The sequence below is a fragment of the Cyrtonyx montezumae genome, unplaced genomic scaffold (assembly GCF_038088225.1).
Source record: "Cyrtonyx montezumae isolate F1298 unplaced genomic scaffold, pur_monq_1.0 scaffold_35, whole genome shotgun sequence".
In the NCBI taxonomy this organism is placed as follows: domain Eukaryota; kingdom Metazoa; phylum Chordata; class Aves; order Galliformes; family Odontophoridae; genus Cyrtonyx; species Cyrtonyx montezumae.
The window spans coordinates 888,203-902,205 of NW_027072040.1; the positions used below are offsets into that span (position 1 = coordinate 888,203).

General features: G+C 57.5%; 1 protein-coding gene across 1 annotated transcript; it reads left to right on the forward strand.

Annotated features, from left to right (window-relative positions):
* Window positions 1-936: 936 nt before the first annotated feature.
* Window positions 937-13,824, forward strand: ZNF469 (zinc finger protein 469). Its single transcript, XM_065745350.1, has one exon. It carries the CDS (start codon window positions 937-939, stop codon window positions 13,135-13,137), a length of 12,201 nt encoding a protein of 4,066 aa, XP_065601422.1. The 3' UTR covers window positions 13,138-13,824.
* The last annotated feature ends 179 nt before the right edge of the window (window positions 13,825-14,003 follow it).

Genomic DNA, 14,003 nt, shown 5'->3' on the forward strand with positions numbered 1-14,003 from the left:
GCACCTGACCCTTATTTACAGCCCCCAGTGCCCCCTCCCCTTCTCAGGGTCATAATTGGGGCTTTGCCCCCTGCAGCACTGCTGCTGCAGGCACCAAAGGGCCACTTTCACTTGGGAATGGGAAATAAATCCTTCCAGGACCTATACCGTAAGATCAGCTGGGAAATTCTGCACTTCTTTTTTACACTCTCACCTATTTCTCCGTGCCTAAAATCTGGAGGAGGGACAAGTGGTGGCCACAGGGGAGCGCTGCTGGGGGGATAACCCCATCCTCCAGCAGGAAACAGGGATGGGCAGGAGGCAGATTGATCTTTGGGATGCCTCTTCTCCCCACATTGCAGAACAGCATTTGCCACAGAGAGTATGCAGTGATGCTTGGGGGAATGATGCAAAAAGGGGACTGAGGGTTGTTAAAGCCTTTCGCTATGTGCCCTTCCCAGCTCTAAGTGCGGCCATACCCCAAAATCCAGGGCCCCTTTTGGGATGTCTCCCCCAGCCCTGCTGTCAGCCCTCCCTGGTAATCCGTAGGTGGAGCTCTTCTGTCATCTTTTTCTGCCGATGTTGCTAAGAAGTGAACAGAAATAGCTTCCAAGGGAGCAAAAAGTGCCTGGCTCAGCAGCTCTTGTGAAGGTGAACTGCTCCTGGCATCCTTTGAAGCACAAAAAACTTTCACCCTGGGATTGCTCGCGGATTTTCGCTTCTCAGAGCACAAAGGGAATGGGTTCTGCCTCGCACCACTTTCTCACTCCGTGCCATTTCTCCTCCTTTCCCCAGGTCCGGGTTGAAGGATGCAGCAGCACCGTGCCAGAGCCCGGCAGCCCGCAGCGCCCCGTGCCCGTCCCCGTGCCCGTCCCCACGGCACCGTGCCATGACGGGCGGACAGGAGGCGGCAGCAGGACGGGCGCGTGGGGCCGCGTAGCCCCCTCCCCGGGTACCATGACTGGAGAGACCCAGCATGCGTACAACATCAGCGAGAAGAGCGAGGCCGGCCCCAAAGAGCAGGACAAGGACTTTGGCTTCGAAGGCTGCGGCGAGAAGGATGGCAGAGGGCTCGGCGGCACCGAGGGGATGTCTTCGTTCACCACCACCAAGGACAAGGAGCCCCACAGCCAGCGGGAAGCCGTGATCCGGCCGCAGCAAGCGGGGAAGATCGACTTCAAATCCCTCCACAACAACCCCAAGTTTGCGGGTGAGAGCGGCTGGGGCGGCATCAAGGGCAGCCCGCAGTCCCCGCCGGGCAAAGGACGAACCCGCGAGCGCAGCCGGCGAGCAGGGAAGGGCGAGCGGGGCCAGCACCAGCTCTACCGCCTCAGCATCGCCAGCACCCGTCCCAGCCCCACCATCGGCATCGCCTACCCCCAGCAGAAAGTGACCCCCCCGAAGGCACCCGACACCGGCCGAGGTCCCGCGGCGGGCACTTACCGCTTCCACGCACCCAACGTCCCCGAGGAGGAGGAGCTGAGCTTCGGCCGCTGCTTCCCCGAGGCGGCTGCCGGCCGTACCTCTGCCAACTATACCTCACCACCCCACGGCCCCAAAGGGCAGCCCCCCGCCGGCGTGCCCCTCAAGAGCCCCGGCACCAATGGGCAGCTACATTACTTTGAGTTTCAGGCGAACGGGGCCAACGTGTGGCCCTCTCCGGAGAAGAGCTTCGCAGGTGCTAGCTATGGGGTCAAGCCCAGCTCTTTCCCCGAGGGTGGCAAAGCAGGCAGCCACTCTCTGGGCACTTTGCCCTTCCAGTTCCCCTTCCAGCTGCTGCACGAGGCGGGGAAGGAGCCGTACCGTGGCGACGCTGAATACCTGGACGTGGCCATTGCCACCGGGCAAGCAGCTCACGGGGCATTCAGCTTCCATTCATCGTCTCCCCGCGACTGGCAGGAGGAGACGTCGAGTGTCGGCCCCTTTGAGGGCACGTGCCCCCCAGGCCGGCTGTACGGGGTGCCCCCACTGCTGGCCCCACTGCCTGCCCCACACCGTGGCCCGCTGCCGTGCTACAAGGGCAGGAGCGAGCATCCCACCGACCCCAGTGGTGCTCTCTCATCTTCTGGTGCTATCGACCAAAACCCAAGCACTTTCCAAGAAAACCAAGCTGTTTTTCCGTCTAGTTTACACTCGCCTAACGTGCCAAAGCCAGTCGGTAAGGGGCAAGCCTCAGCCAAGGACAGTGTGCCCAGCCCACGGCTGCTGCTGCAGAGCAGCCCCCTTCGAAGGAACATGCCACCCAATCTCTCCCAAGTGCACTTTCAGAGCAAAGCCTATTGCAGTCCCCCCGCGGGCAGTGCGGGATCGGTGCCTTTTGAGACCAGCATTCCTCCCCCGGTACCCACCCACCCCCGACTCGTGCAAGCCTGGGGGGGAGCTGCGAAGGTGTTTTCCCCCATGGACCAGAACTCAGCACCTTATTCAAACCCTGTTGGAAGCCAGTTCTCCTTCGAGTGCCAGCCTGGATCCGAGCAGAGGCAGCAGAGGCAGAAAAGCACCAGGATGCCCTGGCAGCAGATACACGTCGCTCCCGCAGTGCCCACTCCCAGCAGGATGGAGCTGCCAAGAGCAGTCCCCGGACAGAAGCTCCCTTTCCCTCTCAGCACCGCGGAGTGGCCGGGCAGCGGCAAAGCCCACAAAGGGCCCCCACTAAGCAGCCCCTCGGGGTACCACAGCAAAAAGCTCTTATCAGGAGAGAGCCTTGGGACACAGCATGGGGACCCCACATCCACGGGTGGTTTTTCTTTTGACAGTGGCAAGGATCCGGGATCTCCCAGCTGCAACTTGAGAAGCAAAGCCCTCTTCTATGGCATGAACCAGGCAGGGCTGCCTCCTGCTCCTCCTGCCTCCAGGAGCTCATCAGGCTCAGCGCTGGTCCTGCCACCATCAGCCTTGGTAGCCACCTCCCCATGTGAGTCCCCGCTGCCTTCCCCTGTCCCCAACCCCACCTGTGGCAGCACGTGCTCCTCGCTCTCTCCCATGTCCAGCAGCCCGCTCAATCCAGGCTTTGACGACAGCCAGATGCCCACAGCACTGGCCCCTTCATCCTTCTTCCACCACCCGTGCCATCCCAAGGAGGGCAGCAAAAGCTTCCACCCCTCTGAGGTGCTGAGCTCAGCCTCTCTCCATTTCCATTCCCAGGACCCTGCCAAGCCCTTCCACTTCCCTCCCGACACCCTAAAGGATGACAGCCTCCTGAAGTGCTCCCCGGAGAGTCCCTTTCACAAACCAGGCGTGGAGGTGGCCAAAAACTGCTTGGAGGAGTTGGATGGGAGCACCCCTCCACCACCGCCCTACGCATCCCATCACCTGCTGGCCGGCTCGCTGAGCAGCGCCAGCCTGGACCAACTGGACGTGCTGCTGACCTGCAAGCAGTGCGACCAGAACTACAGCAACCTGGCCTCCTTCCTGGAGCACCGCCAGTTCTGCGCATCCCACCCTGAGGCCAAAGAGGGACGGCGAGCCCCCGAGCCCCCCAAGCCACCTGCCAGCGTGCCATTGTCTCCGAACCCCCAGACCCATTTGTTGGGGCTAAACAAGGGCGAGGAGTTTCTGTCGGATGGGGAAAGCAAGAGTGAAGGCAAGGAGGACGCGCTGAAGGGCGGACTCTTCAATGGACTCACCGCCAGCTCGCTGCCGCTCACCGCCTCCGACCTGGACATCGACGATGCCAAGCTGGACAGCCTGATCACCGAAGCTCTCAACGGCCTGGGCTACCAGTCAGACAACCCAGAGATCGACAGCAGCTTCATAGACGTCTTCGCCGATGAGGATCTAACGGCAGTGAAGGCTGCTGGCAGCGCGGCGTCCCACAAAGCGAAGGAAGGCCTGGCTTCGGAGAGCAAAGTGAAGCACGCGGCCACGGAGGAGAAAGGAGTGGGCCAACCCAAGGATGGTTACTGCTCTGCAGACAGCCAGTGGGGCAAGGAGAGAGCGAAGAGGAGAGCGGGAAGGCAGCACAGTCACAAGAGGAGGCCAGCACGGAGGATGGCAGCCCGCGAGACCGAGCAGACAGAACCAGTGGTGGAGGAGAGAACAGCCAGGCCAAGGGTGGGCAGGAAGAACAGCCTTCCACCAGCGTCCTCCAGGCCAGCCTCCAGCCAGAAGCAGCCCAAGAAGCTCAACCAGGAGCCTCAGGGTGCTTCCAGCAAGAGCCCCAAGCCACCTCGGTTCTCCATGAAGGAGGTGAAGAAGAGGAAGGCCCGCAGCGGGACGTGGAGCAAGGAGCTGATCCACAAGATCGTGCAGCAGAAGAACAAGCTCCACCAGCTGCACACGAAGAGCAGCAAGCTGCCCACGCTCGCTGGGAGGCCGGCTCCAGGAGCCCAGGAGGGCCGGCTCCAGGAGTATGAGTACATCTCCGACTCGGAGGAGGAAGGAGCGGCGTGCAGCAAGCTCCGTGGGAGAAGAAAGCGGGGAGCAGCGTTTATGGGGAGAGCCAAATACGGCTTCAGCAAGAAATGCCCCGGGAGAGGCGAGAGAGCCAAAGAGAAAGATCCAGCCTGGAGCTACAGCCGGAGAAGGAACCGCCAGAAAAGAGAGGCACCGGAGCACAGCAGGCTTTCCAGTCCAGAGACTGACAAGAAAGGGGACAGTGCCAGCAGAGGCTGCAGGCGCAGCAGCCAGTCGTCCATGGGCAGCAATCCTAGAGCTTGCACCAAGGCCAGTCCCAGCGAGCCGGAAAGCAAGAAGGCAGGAATGGTGGGGACAGGGTGCTCAGGCAGCCTGGCAATGACACCGCCAGATGCTCTTGGCCATCCTGAAGACAGAAGCCCGAAGATGAGCCAGAAAAACAAGGGAGACTTTTCCCAAGGGAGCAGGCAGGTTGGGTCAGCCAAGCCTTTGGTGGCAGGCTCCAGATCACATCTAGGCACTGAAGCAGATGCTGACACAGCAGGGGACATAGAGGAGGAGCCGCTACCACAGACCCAGGAGAAGCAGCTGCCCAGCACGGCCACCTTGGGCAGGAGCCCCATCAGGATCTCCTATAAGAAGGAGGCAGAAGAACCTGAAGGAGCAGCAAACCCCACAGTCGAGGCAAGAGAACCTACCCTGGAGGCTCAGAGCTCACCCGGGTCGGCGGTGGTTGCCCAGAGGCAGCACTTTGCCCCATATGAGGGCGATGCACTCAAGTACCACGCAGAGGAACTGATGGCTCCAGCCCATGGTGGAGATGGATCCAGCCCCAGTGCTGCCTACTCAGCTGGGGAGGCACCTGGGCTTACTGACAGTGGGAAGGGCTACACCATGCCAGCCACCCCATTCGGTGATGACGCTGTGGGAATGATGCTGGCCAAAGCACCCGATCCATACGTCAGCAGTGACAACACGTTTTTTGATCCCAAAGGCCTTCCCGCTCACTACGATGCCAATCTCTTCTCAAAGCCACCGTCCTTGGGGCCCTCACACATGGAGGAGATGTATTTATGCCGAGAGGACATCAACGCTGGCTCCTTCGAGCAGAAGCATGCCAGCATCCCCCCCTACACCACAGAGACCCCGCAGACTAAGATCTCCTCCCCTCTCAGCTTCGATTCCTCTTCCATTTTTGGAGAGCTGCCAGTGGCCGAGTTCGATTCACCGCTGTACGAGACGGTGCCTGCGAGCAAGGACAGCTATGTGACAGCGTTCGCCTGCCCTGGAGGTGCCCCCGGCAAGCCGCTGCCCTTCGAGCAGCCATACTCAGCGTTCATGCCGGAGAAGGACTGGTCCCTGATGGAGGAGGTGGCCCCAATGCTGCCCGAAGACATGGCTCCCTTCCACGGACTGTCGGTGGACAAGCCACTCACCAAGAAATTCCCGGAGGAGGGACCCATCCCCGCCAGCCAGCTGCCTCTGCCGGACAGGATAACAGATTACAATGTGACTTTCATGAACAACATATCAGATGACGAGCTGGAGATCAAGCGCTTAGTGACAGAGCTGGAGAGTCAGCTGCAAACCAGCAAGCTGAGCAGTGAGGTGCCAACCACTCTGCAGAAAGGAGAGCATCACGCTGCTGCGGCCCCACGGGGACCGGCTGAGCCCTTCCCATCATCCCTACCCGACGAGCCGGGGATGGGCCACCAGAAGGGGATCTTTGTGACAGATGACCTGGGCAGCTCGAACCTCCTGACCACCAAGGTGTGTGCTGGGGACAGGCTGGGGGGCGAGAAGCCAGCAGTTGCACATGGAGGCTATGAGGGAGGCAGGGAGCCCTGGCACGGACCCGCAGGGTACGTCTCGCTGGATGCTGGGATGTGCACGCCAGCCCCTGCAGATGGGCTTTGTCCCATAAAGAGCGGGGAACAGCTGCGGGGAGCTGAGGCCAGTGAGGGAAGTGACCCCAGAAAGAAGGAAAATGAGTCTTCCTCCAAAAGCCCACCCAAGTCATGCACAGCTGACACGACCGAGGTGCCCGTCTACCCTGCAGACCCTGCTGCAAAAAGCCCTCCTGCTGCCACCCACACCGTGTTCCCTGAGACACTGGAGGCAAGCAGATCTGGGGAGGACAGCCTGCAGCCCCTGGCTCACACATCTGATGCTGAGAGGTTGCCTGCACCGGGGAAAACAGGGGAGCTCACTGCAGAGCTGGAGAAGTTCAATGCCTGTCTTCCAAGCCATAACTCTGATCAGGGCTTTCAGGCAGATCCAGACACAGCTGCAGATCTTGTCTTCTCGCCTCGCATCAAAGATGTCCCAGATGCAGAAGAAAGGCCCTTTGGCAAGTCTGAGGCACCCAAAATGGGGAAGGGTGCTGTGGATTTCAATGGGGACGGCAGTGGGTCTGCACTGCTGGAAGAAGTGGAGGACAGGAAGAGCCCCACAGCCTTCCTGGCCCCTGGGCACGGAGACAGGGGCAGCAAGCACACGGCACGGCTGCTCGACATGCTTAGCCTGCCCAAGCAGAGCTCTCCAAAGACCCCCCAGGACACCAACCCGCTGCAGCAGCTCCAGCTCTTTGTGGCACGGACAGTGAAGAGCAATGAGGAGGAGCTGCTGCTGCCATGCTTCCCTGCGCTGCTGGCCCCCGGCCACCCTACTGCCTCCAGCAAGAGCCAGCCAGAGCAGAAAGAGGAGAGCAATGATGGGGAAAATCAGACATATTGCCCTGCCCCAGGGGAAGGGGTTGGCCCCGTGGTGGGCAACGCAGAAAACATCACTACCCCCGCTAAAGATGCTGTGCTCTTCCCTGATGCACACGAGCAGCTGGAGTCGTTCAGTGCAATGGGCTCTTACAGTGCAAAACTATCCACATTTGCTGACCCCGAGCTGCAAAATAATGTAGCAGAGCTGCAGCACTTAGCAAATGAGCACACGGAGCTGAATGACATTAATATCCGTGCAGATGGAGCTTCCCCAGAGCACAGTGACCTCTCACCACTCAAAAGCACAGCAGTGACCCTGCTGCCAGGGCAAGGAAAGAAAGCTGATCAGCTCATGGAAGAGCAGGAGCCAGATAAAAACAAAGCGACCTTGGCATTTACAAAACACAAGCAATCCCATTTAAGCCATAATTTGCTGGAGAAAGAAGCACAGGGCAGCGCAGCCACAGAGATGCTGGGGACAAACGAGGCTGAATGTGGAGTGTGGTGTGAAGGAGCTGACCCTGATGTGCAGGTGTCAGAATCCATGCAAATTATGCACGTGGGAGCAGGCAGCACTCCCAACAGCCCCACCGACACGCTGGGTCCCTCCGGTGAGCTCCAGGTACATCCCCCCTTGCTGCACGACCCAAAAACCTGCACGGTAAATGCAAAGCTCCCCAGAGAAGGGGACAGCAAGAAAAAGTCCCTCGGCCGTCACTACGCAGATGAAGCTGTGCCCAGGCAGCCCTCGCTGAGTTCTTCCCACCCCAAATACTTGCAGAGCAGTGGGGCTGATGGAGAAGAGTCCCCCAGCTTTGGCAGCCAGCTCTTAGAAGAGAAGAACGTGTGGGAGATGGAGGGTCCCCGTGAGCCATGCTCTGCTCCCTGCTCACCACCTCTCAGCCACAAGGGTGCTGAGAAGGAAGGACCTGAAAGTGCCAGTGATGTGCAGCCAGGCTCTCCTAAACAAAACCAAGTGCGTGCTATCCCAGATACGGACGTTAACTCCGTCCCTCCAGAAAGTGCAGACTACCCAACCCAGCCCACGACAGATCTGCCATCAGTCACAGGCAGAGACGTAAACATAAATCAAGAGAAAAAGTTTGAGAACTGCTCTGATGGTGGCAGTAAGCATCAAGATGACCCAGAGGCTCTGTCCAGCGGTTTTGTTGCCCTGCAGGTGCCAACTGCTGTCTGTAGAGGTCTTAAAAGGACCGGAGATCTCGGTCCCACCGAACTCAATGACCACCACACAGACACAGCAGAGGCAGAAAGTGGTGATCTCTCCAAAATCACGGAGAACAGGGAAAAGAGTTCACAAGGTGAGAGTCCCAAGAGCCAAAGGGCTGAGCATGACAGAGAAGCTGCGAGTTGCTCACTGAATAACACAGACCAAGGGGAGGATGACACAAGTGCCAGTACTCCAAACCCTTCCCAGCATGAACCCCATAAAGAAAAGAACCCTGGTGTGCTCCAGGTCACCTGCGACATCTGCTCAGCCTCTTTCCGCTCCAAGCCAGGTCTGACCAGGCACAAAGCTGTCAAACACCACGTGAGGAACAGCAGCGTGCTGCAGCCCAGCAAGGCCCCCAGGTCTGCCTTGATCCCTGCAGACCACACATCAAAAGCAGCACCCCAGAAAGTCCCCAGGAGGAGCCTGAAGGTGGCCAAAGAGAAAACCTGCAGCTCCCAGACACCGGCTGATGTGGTTGAGCATGTCCCCAAGAAAATATGCACCAGGCTGGAGAAAGAGCCCAGCGTGCAGATGCAGGAGGTGGTCAGCAGAGTGCTGAGCGACCTCAGCGTGATATCACTGGAGGTGTCCCAGGAACTGCACCACACACGCTTTCTGCACCGGGAGATGGAGGCAAAGGGGCAGTGTGTGGAGGCAAGGGCAGCAGGGGAGGTGTCAGCTGGGAAGCTGGACCCAGGCAGGCAGGGCAGGAAGGGGGAAAAGGGCAGAAGGAGCCGAAGCAAAGATCTTGAAGGGGTAAATGGCAGTTCTGAGAAGAAGCTGAACAGGAAAGTGAGACGAAGGAAAGCAAAGGCATTCTCCAGCAGGCACGAGCCTGATCGTCCATGTGAGCTGGAGAATTCAAGTTCTCCTCCTGCACTCCTCAGCCCCAGCCTGCCTGATGTCATGGAGGGCTTGCATGAGCCAGGTGGTTGCATCTCTACGGAGGAACAAAACAGGCCCAACTCATCACAGCACCCTCAGAACACAAAGCAGTCTCCATGTGCAGCTGAGCTTGCAGAGGACCTAGGTGACAGGATAGTGTCTTCAAAGGAGATGGCCAGTGGGAAGGCAGCAACAGGCACAGCTGCCTGTCCTGAGGAGATGGAAGAACAAGTAGAAGGTAGCACGCAGGCCTGCGAAATGTGGGTTAGTGGGTTGGTGAAGCAAGTCGGGGAGGGATTGGGCAAGGTAGGTAAAGAGCAGCATCACGGTGCCAGCAGCATGGAGAAGATGGACGCTGAGACACGAGATGGTTTGGGAGGCAGCGGCAGCAGGAACTGGAGCAGTGCTTCACAGAGTCCCCCATCTCCTTCCCATGGGGTCCCACTGCTGGAGACGTATGATCTGGAAGGTTCCCAGATGTCCCCCACGCACAGTTCCCTGCAGCCCATGCCAGCAGCCAGCCCCACATCTGCAGAGCCAAAGCACTGGGCAAAAGCAGAGCTTCCACCAAGCAGGGAGCACTCACTGGATGAAGACTCCACGTTCTCCCAGCTGTTCCCCAGAGATGACCAGTTCATCCGAAGGAAATGCACACGGGTCTATGGGAAGCGCAGCAAGAAACCCAAGCCCATCAGCGAGGCAAAGCTCCAGCCAGCAGGTGCCATTGACCTCTTCACCATCCAAGTACCATCCAACCTCAGTGACACCAGCTCCTTCTGCATCACCAGGGAGGACCCTTGTGAATACGAGACCATCTCCATTGATGATGCCTTAACGCTCAACATGTGTCACGGCAACAAGGCAAAGAGTGGAGAAGATGTTCCTAGTGAATCTGAAAGTGTTGCATTGAGGTCAGAGGGTGAAAAGACCAACCAAGAGAAAGAGGTCATTGATTTGGAGGACAATGTGCTGACCTTTTTGTGCCAAAACACCCAAATAGACAACGTCCGCAGCGTGAACATCTGGTGTAATCTAGAGAAGGAAGGAGAAAGCCTGTCTGCTGAGATGTTTGAGGCCCCAATGGGCCTCGAGAGCGAGCAGTCGCTTGGAGAAATGAGCTCTGAACCACCAGACCTAGTGGAGGAACCCTACAATGGCAGGGTGAGTGAAGATTCAGGTTCTCCTGAATTCCACACCATTGACATTGAGAGGCTGAATGCGAAGCTTAAAATGAGAGATGTGTGTTTCTTTGGCCCTTGTGAAGATCCGTCTGGGGACAGCAGCGCTGTAAATCTCAAGCCAAAGCCAGGCCAGCACAGCAAGCATAGCAGGAGCAAGCTGGAAGATGGGAAGCTGAGCAAAAACCGTGGTGACATCACCATCAAGGCCAAAGACAAGCAATACAAATGCAAGGTCTGCTTCCAGTGGTTCCTGACACTAGGAGAGCTGGACTTCCACAAGCTAACCCACAACCCATCCCCGCCACCCACCTGCTACATGTGCGTCCAGCGCAAGTTCAGCTCCCGGGAACAGCTGCGGGACCACCTGAAGGAGAAGCATGCCAAGAACAAGGCAGGCCTGTGGGCCTGTGGGATGTGTCTGAAGGAGATTTCCGACGTCTGGATGTACAACGAGCATCTCCGGGAGCATGCCACACAGTTTGCTCGCAAAGGGCAAGTGCAGAAGTCTGTGATGGGCCTACCATCTTGCTTTGGTGAAGACAATGATGCTGTCACCCATTTCCTCAACACTATTATGTGTCGGAAGCCCGGCAGGTCATCCCGGCATGCTGACTCCAGCTGCAAGCATGTGGTGAACAGAGAGAGCAGGAGCCCCAGGGAGCTACCCCTTGAGCAGGAGGCCAAGGTGATGAAAGAGCCCTTAGAAAGCAGCATCAAAGTGAAGCCGCCTGCACTCTGCTCCTCCAAAGCGTCTGCCAGCCCTTCTCCAGAGCATAATTCAAAAAGTGAAGGCACTCCAAAATCTGTCCCCATGCACCCAGACTGCAAGGATCCTTCCAGGGACTGCCATCACTGTGGCAAGCAGTTTCCCAAACCCTTCAAACTCCAGCGGCACTTGGTGGTGCACAGTTTGCAGAAGATTTACTTGTGCCACAAGTGCCCCATGTTCTACCAGGAGACCAAAGAGCTTCGAAACCACCTCAGCCGGGAGCATGGGATTGTGGAGGAGCAGGAGATCAAGCACACCACACTGTATGCCTGCGAGCTCTGTGCAGATGTCATGCACGTTATCAAGAAGTCCTTCATATGCAGCATGTGCAACTACACTTTCTCTAAGAAGGAGCAGTACGACCGGCACATGGAGAAGCACTTAGTGGGAAGCAACAAGACTTTTAAATTCAGAGGGGTCATGAGGCCCAGCACCGCCTCCAGAGAGGGCAGAGAGAAGGGCAGGGAGGACAGCTCTGTGCGGGAGAGCATGCCACCAAGCAAGAGGAGGAAGATTGCTCACCACAGTAGCTCACCCACTCATCTCAACCACGCTGCTGACCTGCAGTTGGTGGAGTCTCCAACTGGCCCCAACTTGCAGCCTCCTCCTGCCTCCTTCCCTACAGCCTCCGGGGACCCGGTGGTGCCTCTGCCCCAGGCCTCGGTGAAAACAGAAGAGATGGTGGGTGACTTGTCTGACCTGCTGGCAGAGATGGAGAAATCTCAGTTTGACACCCTTCCTCCTCCCCCTTGCCTCTCCCCATCTTTGCCACAGGCTGTGACAAGCGGCCCAGAGCTCAGCCACATCGCTGCCCTGTCCATTGAGGAGCTGGAGAAAGGAGCGTTTGATGGGAAACCACTTCCTTTCTTGGACTCGCCTGAGTTTGGCATTGACTTTGCTGGGTTAGCTTGCAACCAAGACACAGACCAAAAGCTGTCTCCTCCACACCTCACTGAGAAATGTGGCTATGCCAATACGCCTAAAAGAACAAGCATAGGCAACAAAGACGAATACATGGCAGGACTTTTGGAAAATCCCAATGCAGCCACCGATGCTATGGATGGGATCCCATTTCTCCAGCTTGCCAAGAAGGTCTCAGAGCTTCCTTCCCCACGGGCAGAGGCTCCCCCAGCCAAGGAGATCCACAGGACGCTGTGGGGCAACCCCAGTGAGACCTCCTCTTGGGAAGGAGCATCCAAAGCCACTTCTCCGGGGTCTGCCCACCACCCCCTGCCTCTGAAGGACAAGACGGCGTCACCTGCACTGAACAGAGCTGCCAAAGATTCAGCCCTGCAGAAGAAGACCACGGGTGGGGAGGCTGCTCCTGAGGAGGGCCAGCAAGGTGGTTTGGTGAAGGACAAACCCGTGCCCGAGGCCAGCACCAAGGACAGCGGCACGAGCCCCAAGGACCACGGCGGCAACCCCAGCAGGTCCATGGGCCACCAGGCGCGGGGCGAGGCGGCCAACAACACAGCCAAGCTTCACCCCAAGAGGCGGAAAGAGCACAAATCCCTGAGCCACCGGGGCAGCGCCGGCTCCCGGGAGAACATGGAAGGGGATGGCAAAAAGAAGAAAATGCGGACACCGGGTCTGTCCAGGAGCGAGGGCTCCGGCGAGCTCAAACGCAATGACTGGAGCAACGGCGAAGGCCCAGCCCTGTCCCCTGGGCGGAGGGACACCCACTGCAACAAGATGCTGCCCAGGCTCAGAGTGGGCTCCCAGCTGAGGAAAACGGTGCCGGATGCTTGCAGCCAGAAGAAGGGAGAGGTGCGGCACGCCAACGGGGACGTGCGGCGGAGGAAGGCCATTTTGGGGAAGAGCCTCCAGCAGGTGTTGGCCAAAGGTGCGGTGCAGCCCCCACGTGGCTCACTGCACGACCCACGGCCTGCACGCAGCACCAGGCCCGCCGGGCCGGCCAGCTACCGCACCGCCGAGTCCCAGAACAACCTGCTCAGCCAGCTCTTCGGGCAAAAATTAACCAGCTTTAAGATTCCTTTAAGAAGAGATACTTCAGAGTAATTTATGGAAGTGACTTATGGTGATCCGCAGCTGCTTTCATGGGGTTTGCAAGGGAAAAATTATCAAAGCATTCAATTCGTTTGTGTAGCATGATTTTTCTGTCTAGCTTAAATGAACTTGCACTGCAGCCTCTGTGAAATAGTTTGCTTTGTGTCTACTAATCTACTTTAATTCACCTGATTTATCATGCAAATGCTAGAACTTTGATGTTGCTGATGATTTTCACGAACCGAAATTGTAATCGCTTTGGGCAGACTGAATCGTGAAGAGCAATTGCTTTATTGCAGAAGTGCTGAGGTTATAAGGATACTTGCAAATCTCAGACCCTTTTGAGACTGTGTCTGTGTTATCTTTGTACAAAGTACTTGAAGAGATGAACTTCATTCCATAGACGTCTTATTCATAAGGTGCAGTACACTGTAGAAAGCAAATTTTTTATTTTTTTTTTTTTGAAGATTTTGCACAAATAATCCCATACAATTCATTTAATTGGGAGCCGGCCTAAGAGCTGATACAATTAAAAATAATAATAATAATTAAATTAAGCATCAAGCATCCCATATTTTGACAGCCATCCCTGGGAATTGGTTTCTACGTCGTCAGGAGAACCCCGAAGGCGCCGGGGCTGTCCGAGCGCTGCTGCCGCTCTGTGACCACTGAGAGTCGCCGGCACACTGCACCTTGACACTTGTGACAAACTCTTGTTGTTGTTTTTTTTGGGGGGGGGGTTGGGAAGGGGGGACAGGGGAGGGGGGGAAAGGGGCTCGGAGATTTTGATGATGTTTTGTTGTCGTTCGTGTGGGGTTGATTATTTTTTGTTTGGCGCAACGACAAAACTGTGCCGCACCGCAGCGGCACTCCCCGAG